The sequence below is a fragment of the Anarrhichthys ocellatus genome, unplaced genomic scaffold (genome assembly GCF_004355925.1).
Source record: "Anarrhichthys ocellatus isolate YVR2014 unplaced genomic scaffold, GSC_Weel_1.0 scaffold69, whole genome shotgun sequence".
Lineage (NCBI taxonomy): Eukaryota > Metazoa > Chordata > Actinopteri > Perciformes > Anarhichadidae > Anarrhichthys > Anarrhichthys ocellatus.
Genome location: NW_022280099.1, coordinates 610,446 through 627,007, shown reverse-complemented (window position 1 = coordinate 627,007; position 16,562 = coordinate 610,446). Strand labels below are relative to the sequence as shown.

At 41.9% G+C, this 16,562-nt stretch overlaps 1 protein-coding gene across 1 annotated transcript in view; it reads left to right on the top strand.

The window, feature by feature from the left end:
- The window catches only part of LOC116397588 (potassium voltage-gated channel subfamily H member 5-like), a 51,661-nt gene that overhangs the window by 15,898 nt on the left and 19,201 nt on the right, over positions 1 to 16,562 (top strand). The window contains exon 5 of the mRNA XM_031873139.1: positions 6,516 to 6,712. Coding sequence (XP_031728999.1) covers positions 6,516 to 6,712 — 197 coding nt within the window. The remainder of the gene's footprint in view (positions 1 to 6,515; positions 6,713 to 16,562) is intronic.

Here is a 16,562-nt window from a genome sequence, read left to right as displayed (position 1 = left end):
ACGTCAAGGTGTCAGAGCTGCGTTCAAGGGGGCTGGACTTAAAGAAGGTTTGATTGTCAGAGTTTACCAAAGTTAAACTTGTAGAAATATCATCATTATGTTGTTGTTCTTTATCATGATGTGAGATCTATTGAAGAGTTTTAGGATGTTGCTTTTGGGGCTTTAGTTTTTGCATCTTGTTCCCGGGATTTTTTAACTACGCTCCTTATGAGAAATGATTTATATTAATGTGAGAATGACCCGACACTGCCTGAAGTACCGCTTTAATCCAAACCAGCTGCATCCATTAGGCTATTAAGCTGTTTCACATCATGGGTTGAATATCCATGTAGGGCTACTGTATCTTGGATTGTTTAAACCATCCGTTATAGCCTATTAAATGTGCTAAAATCATATTTACAAAAGAAATATTCAATCACTTTTCCCTTTCGGCGTTGTCTCGGGTTTATTTTTAGTTGAAAGTCGTCTGTTTCTATCAAAGCTCGGATAAATTGTTGGCCGTCTGGCAGTGACGGCACAGCTGGATGGAGAGACGACCACACACCATCAGACCTTTAGCCTGAATTATTTATTGATGATTTTTCTTTGCTCCTGCTCTCGAGAAAATTCACTCACACTCTTTTCTTTTGCCAAAAATGATGAGCTGATTAATTTCTTAATCCATTATTCATGTTTGGTTATGAGAAGGGGAATTCAGTCTGGCCTTCTATTCACACAGCAATATGTTCTGGCCCAGCAGGCAGTATGTCAGCGGTGAACAGGAGGAGATGAGGCTGCAACCACATACGAGTCTGCCTGCATTACAACAATCCAGTGACAGGAATCAGTGTGGGGCTGTTTAGATGTGGAATACTTTAGAGGAGGAATAGATTGAGTGTCGGTTAAATGATGATAGGTGTTTTTTTGAAAGAGAAATTATTTTAACATGTCGTAACGTAGCGCTGCTTTTTATGAGCATCTTAAGACTCGGATATCGTCCTTTGAAACTGACTCTTATCACTTCATATAAAAGTATCCTTTGTCTTTTTTTTTTTTGACAATGTTTTGTACCAAACAGGATGCACCGTTTTTCTAACGGATTTCTGGATAAACACCGTTGTAACAATTGGACAAGCTGCTTATGCTATCGGGCTTCGGGCTACAGCTTCTTAGTTAAACGGTTGGTCTCTTATTTATTTAGTTTTTGATATCGTTCTGTAGCCTTCCACTGGTATTAATTATGTATTCAAATCTGAATATTACAATTTTTGTAGCAGTACGTATGTTTTGGCATCAAAATGCTGTTTTCCAAAGCCCTTCTGAAAACGTTCTCCCACGTGACCTGCCGTATGTTTCTGCATGATGACGTTCTACATGTGTCCTTATCCACAGACAGTGTGCATCCTACAGTAGCTTAGACGGAAGTTGTTATGCTCCCATTTTGGAGACGGGAGTACCGGCACGGGCGCTATGCAAATGAACTGCTGTGGACACCACGCTAGTTCGGATCCGAAACCCGAAAGTCACACAATAACACAAACAAACTAAGCGATGGATTCAGCGGTAGACCAGCAACTCCTCTGTTCTGTGAGGTCAAATTACTGTTTTTGTCAAAGGAGTCTTGTGGCTTTGAAGACTGAGATATAACAGCTTCAGTTCCCTGTCGGTAAATGTTGTCTGACAGCGAGGTAAAGCCATGAAATATTGTAAATCTAGCGTCCCCTCAATTGTTATAGATTTTTTTTAGGTTGTACTTTTTTAGCTAAAATATGTTTTTCTAGCTCTTACCACTCTCTCAAAAGGCACAAGACTCCATTGACAAAAACGGTAATTTTACTTTGCGTTTCCTTTTGTAAAACCTGGAAAAGAACGCAGATGGACCCGCCCTGAAACATACCGATATGAGAGTGGTATCAATCTTCTCATTTAACTTTCAACAAGGAAGCTAATAAGCTCAGCTAAAGCTAGCACTTAAAACTAGTCGATCCGTGATGGTGGAGATTCTGGGGGATTGAAGTGAGGCCTTCATTGTCGGGTCGTGCGAATAAATCCAGAGCCATAACCGTCCAGTATCGATGTTAAAATGAGTTATTATGTAACTCTGGTGCTATGAATCATAGATGACCACCAGGTGTTTTATCTTGACATCAACATGTCAGGAAGTAGATGCGAGTTTGATTGTATTTTTTACATTTTGTGAAGGTGGTACATGTTATTTGTAGTTATTATTTATTATTTCACTACTGCAACTAACTGTCTTATAAATCCATGTGGGCTTTGCACTTATAGTGCATGACACAAACTACTGCTTTCACACATTTTTAAGAAACATTCCATGACCGCGTTTGCATATTCATTTTGGGGAATAAAAGATTTTTACAAATGAACTCGTGGTCTTAATCTCATATAAGATGCATCTTTTATTCATCCCAAGGGAAACACTGCCCATATGTTGTGGAGACGAGACGCAGAAGCATGATTAATACATCAGTTATCTTAACTAATGATCTCATTAGCATAAGTGGTTATGATTAATATCACGCTGCTGATCACGTTGGGACTTTTAGGAAGATCAAGTTTCTTTTGTTGACGACAGAATGAGTCACTCAACTTTTTTTTCCCCCCCGACAGTGAACATATTTATGTAGATCTCATTAATCATTCATCAGTTAATGTCTGAAACTGGAAAAAAGTGTCAGACATATTGCATCGTAGCTGTTTATGTGTGGCAGGGACCACATTTGTACAGAGTGTGGAACTACTATAATAATTTAAATGGGTGCTCCACATGCTGGTAGTAGTCCTTCTAATCCAATGAGGCATTGATGCTGCTGTTGGTGGATCAGTGTCACAGCAGCTGTGTAACTTTCTCCACCCGCTCAGTTTTCCGAGATATGGTGACAACAGCAGCATCAGCACACCAGCTGAAAGTATCAGCCGGAGATTGCTGGACCGACATGTGGTGAGCTGCAAGGCAAGATAAAGCAATATACACACACACACACACACGACCGGCCACAGGCAATTTATTTTCCTGCTGATGGCGGACGCAGCATTTAGTCTCATCTGCACATTTGTCAGAATGTTAACTATAAGTTGATCCTCATGTAGACCAACTGAATGTTTAACTGAGTTTATTTTAAACCTTTAAACCTGCTTCTGTATGGATAAACACAATTGACCCTTTCTAAGTCCCGCCCCTTTTCGCTTTGTGTTCTATCAGTTGAGCAAGCTGGGAACCTGGCAGAACCTGGCAGAACCTCGGTTGCACTTGATTTCACTTGATTTATTACCTTAGTAAACATTGTAAACATGAGTTTATGGTCTCAATCTCTAGTTTCAAGTCTTCTTCAATACAGCATGATGTTCATTTAGTACATTATGGTCCATTTAGAGTCAAACAGTACATGCCAGTACACCAGAGAGGGTACATGAGTGTTTTTGTCAGTTTCCGTGTGAAACGGCGTACATCAAACAATTAGCACCCCCCCCCGAGGAGTCAGGCAGAATATAATGAGTAATGGTTCCTGTTGTGGGTGTGACGACAAGGGTCACGACACCGATTCATCCATCTCTGCTCAGCCAATCGCAAAGCTCCTCGCTGCGGTTCCTCTCACCCCAGTGTAAGTGTCGCACTCGGTGCACACAGCCGCCACCTCTGAGACCTGCGTCCACGTCCATGAGGCTAATTGGCAAAGAGCTGCTGGTCTCTGGGGACCTCATTCAAGACGAGTCCTTCTGCCTGAGTCACCGGGTGGGGGATGAGATCCACTTACTTACACACACACACACACACACACTCTGTCGGCATTTTAGCGACAGCATGACGCCTCTTACTCAGAGTGTTGTGACAGCTTTGACTGCTTTTCGTCAAATCGTATCCAGGTCAGCTCAGGAAAACGCTGAGTTGATGGTTCATGGCAGGTTTGACACAGATTTGAGTCCTTATTAGCTCAGATTTGACCTGTTTTACGTGTTACAACCAGAATGCAACTGGATCTCTTCAGGGGGGAAAAGTGATGTATAATTACAATTATATTCAATCACCGATTGGTAGATGGTGCACTCCAAGTGAAATACTTTCTGAGTTTTCATCCTAACAGTTCAAATCTTTAGCACTTCTGTAGAAAAGAAGAGAATGGAGGTATGTTGCTGCAGGTTTATTGATGTAAATATGGGGACTGATTTCTACATTTTTCAGCTTTATTATTGGCAAGTGTTTCATTTTCCATCATATTTTCCATTAACTTCAGCAGTCCATCACTGTTATATTAATTCTAGTGCTGTCACAATATCAGATTTTCGCTTCACGGTTACGGCCAAAAGAAAAAGAACAACTTTTCTATTTCCTGCAGAAAATTGTGAAAGAAGATATTAACTGCTTTTAGTCAAATTTAACTTTGTTTACGGTGCGTTTTGTCTCTTTTTTTGGCAAATAAATACAATAACAATATGAGCGAGGGGAGGTGGAGAGAGTCTGTAACCATAACTGTTAATATGAATGATTTAAGAGGTGCCAGAGTATCTACATGATTATTAACATTTCACTTTTTAAATATTGAGTTATCCTCAATACTGGTATATTGCTACACCCCTAGTTCTCTTTATGTCTGTTTTCTCTTATTTTAAAGCATTTTTTGTGTGGAAGGTTCTAAACAAATACAGTGTACTGTTAGTATTAATATATTATTGAAAAATATATAATTTATTTCTCTATTTCGTGCTTCACCTGGTTCTGCCGTTTAGTTGAAAAAGCTCTCGGATCAGTGCCTTCGGATGAGACGCAGCAGCTTTTGGCGACGTGTGACGCGTCTGACGCTGCTCATAATTATGATTCTTCATCCTCTTATTATTGTGGCGTTGCCCTGGAGACGCTCACAAGTGTAAACAAGCGTTGATCTGCTGCGGGTGATTAGCATTTAGGGAATATATATGCTGGCAGTTGATAAGTCAAGTGTCCAGGTGGCTGCGGTCGGTTTGAAACCGACAGAGGGAGAGCAGATCAGAGTGCTTCAAGCGCTGCTAGATACAAGGAAATAGCAACTTCCTTCTGTAAAATCTGTTTAACTGCTTTATTCACCTGAAAGAACGCGTGCGGCACGCGTGCGGCCCTCCTCACGCACGTTGCTCTGACTTTACATGCCACCACCGGCCTTTCTTCCTCTCATTCGTCGCACCACTTTATTGTTCAGTCGACTCTTGTCATCCCAGTGTTCATGAACACCAGACGGTGCATCAGGTCTGCTGTGAGTCACACTTTAAAAACATGTCTATATATACATTTCCTTTTTCTCCGCCGTGTCTCGCTCCTTTTCATTCCACTCGGATGAAGTCGGGTCTGAGGCTGGACCTGTTCACCGGTTCTTTGCACGGTGCACATGGGGAAATCAGCAGCTCTGGTTGCTAAGGACTTGGCCAGGTAAAAAAGGGTTGCTAAGGACAGAAAAAGATGCGAGGACGTCTGTGCTTCATGCAGAGGATGGTTTATGGTTGATGCTTTACAGTCAGCGCACTGTGTGGATTTCTGACCAGCTAATCATCCTGTAATTCATCAGCGTCACACAAACCGCCTTCTTCAAACCTTCGCTTTATATTCTAACACTACTAACAGTGTGTGTGTGTGTGTGTGTGTGTGTGTGTGTGTGTGTGTGTGTGTGTGTGTGTGTCGTGTTGGTCCATGTTCTTTAATGTCCTCTCTCGATCAGCACATGCCAGCTACTGTACCTTCACTTCCTTCTTCTTCTTCTGTGGTGTTGTCACAGTAGATACGAACAAACTGTAAAGGTAAAAATAAAATGAGAAGACGCATTCCTTAGTGAGCTGAAGCTTGAGAGACTAACTTTATCGCACACACGCATCACTAAAGTCCAGGGCAGCGCTCCACAGTGACTTGATGTACTTGTGTTTTGGTTCGTGTCGGAGAATCAGAGGTTTGTACGAAGGACTCGCTGCGAGTTTGACCGCGGAATCGTTTGTTTATTCGTCTCACCGCTACATGAACTTTTTCGTCTACCGTGGCTGAAATAACCACTATTGCTGCTTTGTACATGTTGAAGTCCCAGATACGTCGGAGGTAATACGGTTTGTTCGGCTGTACGTTTCAGGTTGTGTGTTCGTAATTCATGTAATCTCATCACAGTTGTATTTAGATAGTTTTACTTAAGTGTGTTCGGCTGTTAATTACATTCCTAAAACCACAAATCACGTCTTGATGGTGTCTTGTTTTGTCCAACCAACGGCCCCAAAACCCCAAAAATATTCTGTTCACATGCAGCAAATCGGATCAATGCTGAACTACCTGGAATTTGATACAATAATGTTCATCATGTGTCCTGTAAAAACGCCTTAAACCATTAAACAATCATCAAAGTATATGCCGTTTAATTTTCTGTCGATAGTGAATTGAGTAAATGCATGTTTTGCATATGAGGTGAATCTAAAGCATCCTAGTTAATGATTGGACTCTGGTCAGTTTAGCTTCGAGGTGTCTTCTTCATCAAACAGCTGAACGATAATTAAATCTCTCGTGTCTTCAGGTAAAGGCGACGTGTTTGGCGACGTCTTTTGGAAGGAGACCACGCTGGCGCATGCGTGCGCCAACGTCCGAGCGCTGACGTACTGCGACCTCCACGTCATCAAGAGGGAGGCCTTGCTCAAGGTGCTGGAGTTTTACACCGCCTTCGCCAACTCCTTCTCCCGCAACCTCATCCTCACCTGCAACCTGCGCAAGCGGGTAAGGTATCGAACACTGTGGACACATGTACAGAACAGACACATACAGTGCAAATACAACCAAATACACCATCACACATGGTGATACACAGACCTTTATTTACACAAATGGCTTCATTGTATTCAGACCAGGCGGCAACCTCCGGTTCTGCCGAGTGAAGCCGATGCGGAAGTGTCTTAAAGCTGCATTCTCTCTAGTGTCCATCAGGGGGCGACTCCTCTGGTTGTATAGAAGTCTATGAGAAAATGACTCTACTTCTCTCTTGATTTATTACCTCAGTAAACATTGTAAACATGAGTTTATGGTCTCAATCTCTAGTTTCAAGTCTTCTTCACTACAGCATGATGTTCATTTAGTAAATTATCTAAAGTTAAGGACATTAACCTAGAATTGCAAGATATTTTGATAAAACAAAGGGATTGTGGGAATGAAATGGGTGAGTGGCTTTTTGCGTCTCTCTACCTCGTGAGGACAGCAGAGTTTGAAAGTAGAAGCTTGAGCACACAAACATTCAGAGGCCTTCTGACCTGACATTACCTCGCAATTTCCGCCTTTCCTTCACAACTCTTTTCCTCTCACAAGTCTGCTGTTGTTTACTTGTCCCTGCGCTTGTTTTTCTTCGCTCGATAGGTCTTTTTCTCAGCTTGCCTCCAAAAACACAATAAATTATACATACGATACCGGTTGCCTCATTATGTCCTCGTGCCCTTTTGCCGGCTCTCACTGACGTCCCGGCAGGAAGTCCCTTCGCTCTGAGCAGCAGCTTCTCTCCCTGTGTTTGTGTTGAAAGTTCATAGATTATGATTTATTGATGCATGTACTTCATCTAGCCGGCCTTTCATCTGGGTCTGCATGTGAGCTTATACATGTATGTTCTGTAGACATACACAATTATACATTTAACTTTACACTTTACTGCTATTGTTTACTACTTTGTTTTGGGAATTTTAGTCCTAAACAAGTGTTTTTTCCATGACTTGGCACAGTAATATACAGTAGATGTTTGAGTATATATGTGCGGGTAAACATCGGTTCTTCATTCAAACCAGGCGGCAACCTCCAGTTCTGCTGAGTGAAGCCAAAGCTTCATGTGTTAAAGCTACATTCTCTCTAGTGTCCATCAGTATTTACAAAATGTTCTTTGTCTGCTTTAATATACTGAATTCAGTCAGCACTATTGGATGCTTTAAAGGGGACTTATCACTCTCATGTTCATGTAGGCTTCAGGAAGAAATCCATCTAGTTTTTATTTATTGATTTAACTTGGGAATACTCATAATGAAACTGGCCTTAGTGACACTGAGAACCTTCATCAATCGATCACTATGAATACCTTTAATAAGTTCAGAACATGTATTTAAACAGCTGTCTGTGGAGATTATACATCTAAGAGATACTAGACTCGGAGAGTGTATTATTTCTGAGCGTTTTCCTCTTTGGTTTGCATTAATTACCAAGAAAACTTGGTTCACTTTTGGAAAAGAATACTTCTTAATTATGAAGGACAGGATGCTCATTTGTGTCCCCAGCGAAATGCTTGTTTGTGTTTTGAGGAAGAGTGTTTAAGTTGAGTGCAGCGGTGCTCCATCGTCACCTCACTGCCCTGTCAGATGGAGGCCCATCGCGTCAGATGGAGGCCCATCGCGTCAGATGGAGGCCCATCGCGTCAGATGGAGGCCCATCGCGTCAGATGGAGGCCCATCGCGTCAGATTGGAGGCCCATCGCGTCAGATTGGAGGCCCATCGGGTCAGATTGGAGGCCCATCGGGTCAGATTGGAGGCCCATCGGGTCAGATGTGAGGCCCATCGCGTCAGATGGAGGCGCATCGTCATGTTTGTAATGAATGTGGGATTAATAAGTAATAAATAACCAAAGATGTGGGGAAAATAAATAAATAGAAAATATATATTTAAAAAGTAGAAAAGTAAATGAGACAATAACATTATAATATTGATAATAGCAACAATAATTATAGAGTAATAAAGTAAATAAGCAATAGCAACAACAATGATACAAACAATAATAAAAACAATAATAATCATAACCATATTAATAATACAAGGTAATAGTAGCAAGTAGATAATAAAAAATATATATACAAACAAATGACAAATACAAAGAGCAGAATCATTAGAGTTTAGTTTCTTTGTGTTTACTAAATACTGAAAGCTGTTCTTGTTTTTAATTGTTTTGGCCTTTTTATTTGTGAACTCTTATTTTCCTTTTTATTTATTTATAGTTAATATATTACATTTTTTATCCTTGCTTGGTGATCATGTTTGTTTTGTCTAAATAACCGTAAACTCACCACAGAGGAAACACAGAGCCGAGACATGAGGATTATTATCTTCTAGTGTTTTGTTTGTTTTCAGTAGATTTGTGTTTATTCTACCTTCAGTTACACACTTCATCGTTCCTGCAGGTGGTTGATGTTGAAACCTGGTTTCTCTTGAATCACTCGGTGATCTCGGCACCAGTGCAGATCAGCTGCTGTGCTGCTGCCCTCACTGTGGTCTCTGTGGGGGCCATGGTCACACGGCCGGAGCGTCATGAAGTCCACTCGCACGTCTGGGAGATCAAATCTAATTCCAGACCTGAATTATATCTTTTCTCATCTCTTTAATGTAGAAGTGAAGCTGAACCTGAGGCGTCTGTTGTACATCACTGCTCAAAACACTACACAATATATCGATGGAGTTATGACGTCGCTCTGCATCAACAGATGTTGATGGACGGTGTAAATAACACTTTCCAGTGATTAAGCTGTGAGTAAAATCAGTCATAGGAATTACAGCCACATCTACAAATATAAGATAAAGTTGTCAGAAATGCGGACTTGTCATGAAACAGACGGGGACGGGTCAAGTTGGGATTTAAAGTACTTCATTGTGTGTTCACGTTTCTAAATGTTCAAATCCTTCTGCAGATAACAGCTCAGGCCAGCGTGCTCTTAGTTTCTCAAGTTACCTTCAATTCAATTAAAGCCGTCGGGTATAAATCAACGCTTTCTGTGAAGCCTTCACCAAAGGTCAAAAAGATTAAACTGATAGTTTTGTTGGATTTTCTAATTAATAATTTATTAAAAGTAGAAGCCTATAACCCAGTGCAGTTGTATCATATGTATTGTTTTCTTTGTACCAGCTCAGCTTTTGGTGAGCAATTACCAAAGCTGCTGTGAAATATGAACTATGCACACGTTGATGAGATGGTGCTAATGTGGGCTTTCTTTCAAAATAAAAGTCCTTAGTGGTGGTTTGTGTGTGTGTACAGTAACTCCTCAAGACGCTGCAGTTACAGTACACAGAGCTGTGTTCCTGTTTTTATTTGCTCTCTTGGACGTAATTTGAAACGGCAGAAGGTCGTTAAACGTTTCTTTTTGTCCGTCACACGAGTCTAGAGATGTAGCAGCAGCTCGATACTGTCGGTGATTAAAGACAAGTCTGCAGTTTGACTCTCAAAGTCTCGTTAAGATGCAAAAAGGCCTGGAAGCAGAGCTAGATAATAAATATTTTTGGGGGTATTTATGGGAGCTCAACTCCTTTAAGTTATTGCTCATTTGGAGTTGTTTTGTTTAATGGGGCTCTTCTGTCCAGCCTGAGATACAGAGACCATCAACACAAAGTGCTTCAGTCCTAAAAACGTCTGCTGTGAATTTATCCCGAATCACCGAACGTCTGCTCGTTTGCAATTTGACGTCACAGAGTTGTTTTAAAAATAAACTATAAAAAGATCACAATCAATAAAATGATGCAGTATGTTACTAGTATGATCTAAACAGCTGACATCGTGATTGGCATCCCCTGCTTAGTCACCCAACATATGAAGGCGAAAGAACTCTTGTATCGGGGGAAAGAGAGAAGACATTAGTTCCTCACCTTCATGAGCATCAGACGAGTCTGATGTGGCAGTTTTAGTTGGAGAGGTAAATAGAGGGAAAGGCGAGATGCATCAGCACAGCGTGAGCCAGAGGTGCGGCGCACTAGTTCACCAAACCTCCAGTCACCAGAGCTCAGATTACATAAATACTTCTGTTTACTACTTCCCTCCAGGCTGTTAAATGCCTCGTCACCTGTCTTAAAGAGAGATATTACCTCCAGAGAAAAACACTGCAGATCTGCTGTTTTGCTGCTATTGCTTCAGAGTGTCGACGGGACTCGTTAGCCTCGAGTACAAAACGCTGCATCTCTCTCTTCGTCAGGGAACGACTGTCACAGACGGAACTACACTAATCGGCACAAATGTTTGCAGCAGTGGAACACAGAGTTGGTGATCCTAACGATGCACTGTGGACAAGCTGTTCAGCCTGTTGGAGCTCATAGTTTCACATAATGTGCATCTTATCAGAGACCTTTTTCACTCGCATCTGAACGTGACTTAAACGTTCCAGATAGTGTTGTAACTCCCAAGTATACATGCTGGATAAACAACACATCTGTTTAGATATGTAGAGTAAAGAAGCCAAAAAATGGTGGAAACCCACCCAAAAAGTAATGATCCCTCAAGCAAAAGAAAAGTAAAAGTAGCGACAGAATCCATGAAAAGAAACGTGTTTTCATTTTGCATTTTTGCACTATTATTATCACAACTAAAGGCCTTTACACAACGGGGGAGTGTCGAATAAACGACACACAAAAAATGTGAAATACTCGCCTACAAATATTCTATGTTTAGGGCTTTTATTGTGAAAGGTGAGAACGGAGGGAGTGGAGTAATACAGTTTGCCGTCTTGGTTTCAGACTACGGAGCCTGTTTGTTGTTTTACAAATATAAGCGCAACTCATCCTGTTCCGCAACGTGATTGGCTGATGCCTTTTATTCGCGGTGCAACAGCTCTGAAAATTTTAACTTGTTCTGAAAATGTTTTTGCATTGTAATATTCACAATCTTTAAGTATTAACAACAAAAAGCAGTTCAAAAAATACATTAACCTACAAATGAATCACAAAGGCCTTTTGTTACTCTTTATATCCATTTGTTTTGTGTTATATAGATGTTGTCTGAGGCCTGCTTTCTGGTTAAAATTAATAAATGTTAATACAGTTTTCATTAAAACACTCCTGCTTGTTCAGGCCCTCAGTCGTCTGATAAAACCCTGAATATTTCTCTACTTGGCCGGTGATTTCTGCTGCCGGCCTGCAGCACCAGCACAGAATGATCTGAATCCACAGCAGGCGGAACTGGCTGCAGTTAACTCGCCGGGTTTTGTCTTGGGGGCGTTCACATTTGTTCTGCAGAGTTTTAGAAACCTAAAACAACAAGTAAACAGCAAACAGACTTGTAGCTGTTTTGGTTTTTTTGGAACTTGGAGGAGCTGTTAAAGAAGCCCGCTGCGAGGCTGCACATGCTGCACCGTGTGTCTTTTACCAGACAGATTGTGAGCTGCGAGAGATGGACTTTGGGGCTGGAGCCTGCAGACTGGGAGGCTTTTATCAGCCCTCTATTGGATTATTCGTGTGTGTGTGTGTGTGTGTGTGTGTGTGTGTGTGTGTGTGTGTGTGTGTTGTCTCACAATGGTAGAATCTGTATACAGTGACTGTTAAGGGCATATTTTTTAAAAGCAAGCAGACAGGAGGGCAGAGGAGGACGGTCACTAAGTGCAGTTTAGACGGTCTGGTACTTTACTTGAGTATTTCCGTTTTCTACTTGTCCACAACGGCGTTACAGAAGAAATAGCTTCAACTTTTCAGGATCTTTGGAAAAAAATCACAATGTTTGACGTTATTTCAGATACGTTTTTAAAACCTTTAGAAAAACATCCACCATTAAACTGCAGGAAAATCCACAAAATCTGTGATAAAACAAAAGAGAAAAGAGAGCAAATAATGGGTAAAGGTTGAATACGGGACTTTGTGTGTGTCTGTGTGCACGTGCTCTCACGCACACACTCCGGCTGATGAAGACGACGTAATCTGCCAGCAGAGTTGTCAGAAGCTCTTCATAACAGGCTGCTGACCAGCAGCTCGCTCAGGGCTGAGCTTCCCAAAAACAGAATCCTCGTTCTGCTCACTCACTCGCAGCGGAGCAAAGCTCAGCGTGATAATTAATTGATCGCTGAGAGGAAGTTGTTTTTCACCCCTCCTGCAAAAAAACCAAACGCTTTTCACCTCGCACTCGGAATCCAGGAAGTTTACGTTTATTAGCCACAGAAATACAGACAGACACACACGCAGACACACACGCAGACACACACGCAGACACACACGCAGACACACAGGCAGACACACAGGCAGACACACAGGCAGACACACACACACACGCGGAAACACACACAGGCAGACACACAGGCAGACACACGCAGACACACACGCAGGCACACAGGCAGACACACACACACACGCGGAAACACACACAGCAATACACACACAGCAATACACACACAGCAATACACACACACAAACACAGACACAATACACGTGGAAATACACACAGAAACACACACACAAACAGCCTTTTTATTGATCTATTTTAATTAGGTTTTTTTCTTCCCACATCGATGTGTGCAGAAGATCTTCTCGTGTGGGATTCACTGATTCTTTCAGCATGTTAGGAAAAAGCCAGTGGAGCAGTAGATGCTCATGTTTTGAAAAGGTCAGAGGTCAGGATGGGCTGCAGGCTTCTCTCTGCTGGAGATAGTACCGTCAGTAATTATTGACAGCCAGGCAGCGTGGAGGAAGCTCTGCTGTCAAACCTCCACTTCTCACTGTTTTTCTCTGACAGACGCTTTATTTTTACTTATTTTTTTGGTGGGATATTTCCCTCCATCTTTGTGTCTTTTGTTCACATCTGGGATAAAAATAAAAAATAACAGGAACTGAAGTCTTTAGGTCATCCAAGCTGCAGATGTTTGCTCTTAAAAATAATGAAAAAATGCATCACGTACCAGAAATACACAAGCTGTTTCTGTTCATCACACGCTATGAAAAGTATACATGACTTCTCTCTCACACACACACACACACACACACACACACGCACAAAGAGGCCATCTGTGTGCTCTCGGGCTTCAGCCGACTTTAAGTCTTCTGTCAGTGTCTCGTTCTCATTTAAAACATTCTCACCAATGACGTGCTGCTAACAGACCGCTGATGTAGCTCACAGTCGTGTTGACAGAAAAGAAAAGCAGAATACACGTTTCAGCAGCTTTCGTGTCAATATTTGTATCTATTACACTTAGCCCCAAGGGCTGGAAGGCATTCTGGGCCATGTAGTCCGTGGCTATCACCTCACTGTGGTGTGATCTAAAGTAGGCTGAAGCCTTTGCTCGGCTGCGGGGTTAGCCCCAACTTTCCCGGGCTAAAAATAGAAACGTAACCGCGGGGCTAACTGGCGTGCTGCAAAAGAAGGCTGAACAAGAGCTGCAGGACAAACCTCAGCTCCCAGAACAAGATGTCCACTGGCCAATAAAACAGATCCCAAACACACACAGTAATCAGTGGTTCTCTCCAAACTGACTTTGGCCTGTTCTCGTCTGACTCGCCTGCTCATCTGTGTCCTCATTCCAGTCAAATGTGACCTCTGCAAAGCTCTCACGGAGCACACACCACGAAAAACAATCCGTTGGTTTCGTTTACAAGGACACAAATTGTCCATATATTACGTTACAAAACGAAAGTTAGGTTTTAGGCAACAAAACCACTTAGTTGAGTTCAGGACAAACATCATGGTTGGGCTTAAATGAACTACGTACAGTTCAGTTTAGGCAACAAAACAAACGTTAGGTTTATGAAAACTGAACAAGGAGAGACGAAAGACATCCAGCTGTTCAGTCCCAGTAGTTGTGACATCACTTGGAGACTCGAAAGGAAGCAGATCTTGTAAAAAACCAAAGCAGCCACGACCTTGCAGATCCCTGCTGATTGTAGTCTGCGCTCGCTGTTTTACTTTCCTCACATCTCTCCTCCTCAGAAGGGCGAAGACGCAAGTCTTTTATTCTCCTTTTAGTCTGCAACTGAGGCTGTCACTCCGCAGAGCAGAGGCAGAGAGAAAGAAGCGCTTTCAAATTGAAGGCTCGACTCGATCAGGAGCGCTCCGTGAAACGTGCACTAATTGCATTTATCTGTTTATTTTCAGCCCGTTAAAGGTCAGCGTATTACCACGATGTCAGGTTTAATATGACTGTATGTAAAGCAGGTTAATACGTTCTGAGACCTTATTGCCTTCTGTCGTTCAGCGTCGTTCTCTTTTTTGTGATGAACTCATTGAAATGTGATCTAATAACAGGCTGATAACAGCTGTTCAATCAGCCGGTATCAGTCAGAGCGGCTGGTTGTTTTAACCCAAACCGTGAGGTTTCTCTAAACACAAACGCACTTTAACCAGCAGTCATTTCTAGCAGTTATGACAAATTACAGCAAGTTACAACCGACGTATTTTGTGGTTTTATTTGGAGGGCTTGTTGATTTGTTTATCGTCGTGTCCTGCTGCTGCATGGCTCTGAAATAGAAACATGCAGCAGGAGATTTGTTTCACAGAAGCATCTGTGAAGCCGTCGTTGGAACAGATGATTGGATGAACCATCTGTCAATCAAAGTCACCACGACAAATCTATGACTAAACTACCATTTTGTTGACGTGCAGAATTATCTTTTAAATCGACAAATAACGTGTGCTTTGAAGCGCATCTTATTATTTCTGTCTATGCTTTTCCTCGTATGTACGTCGTATACGTTAACTGTGGGAGTCGGCAGCAGCATCGGGGACGAGGTGCAGCCGCCACGAGAACAAGTCATCCATGAACAGTCTCGTTTCCTTCTTCTCCTCCCGGTCTGGTAAATAATGAATCGCTCAAGTTAAGAGGAAAAAGGAAACTGCTGTGTTTGTCTCTCCGGAGAAGTCGGAGCTGCACTAAAGAAAATCGAGGGAGGGTTTTCTCCGTGGACTCTGCGGAACAGAGGAAAACCAACACGCTCTTGAGAGGAGTGGACTCTGAGTCCACAAGCTTTCCTGCTAACGCTGCAGCAGTAGAGGCCTGTATGCACGGGTGGGATTGGCTTTACCGTGTGTGCCGGAACAATTAGTTGATGAAGGAATGTCTGGATTGATCCAGTGGAACATGAAACATTTACAGGCTTCTCAAACGGAACCATTTGCTTCCTTCCATTTTCTCTGATTGAAGTTTAATATCTTTGGGGTTATTTGATTTTTAAGACTTCACTTCGGGCTCTCGTAACTCGTGGAGCACAATAATTATTATTCATATTTCATATTATTGATATTTTATTGTATTGTTTAATGTCATTTAAAGACTTTCTCTTGTCTAACTTGATTATTTCAAGGACAATCATGTGTCATGTACAACACTGCTTAAATTCCCGATAGTGATGCTGCACATGCTCACAGTCAATAATCACTAACAAGGAAACGATGTGAGTTTGCACTTTTATGTGTATTCAGGCTGATCTCATGCAATTTGTATGTAAACCACGTAATCACTTCCAAAGTTATTTTAAATATTTTCCTGAATCTAACTAAGTCGTTGTGTTGCCTAAAACTAACCAAGTTGTTTCCTGTGAAGACTTCATGCAGTAACACGTGGGAATTGACGCGTGTTGCTGGACTTTTGTAGGAAAACGTGCAAAAATTGAGTGGTAACGAACCTTTTTATGAGGATAAGTTGGTGTATTTATGCGTGTGTATGTGTGTATATACTGTATATTCCCTCTCATATCCTGTGGTGTGTGTGTGTGGGAGGGAGATGATAGGCAGTACTACCTGGGGACACCTTAGGCCTGTTTGTGTTGCGCTATGGGGGCAAGAGACAGAGTCGTGATAACAAGCTACAAAACACAATACATGCACAGTAGTGTGTGTGTGTGTGTGTGTGTGTGTGTGTGTGTGTGTGTGTGTGTG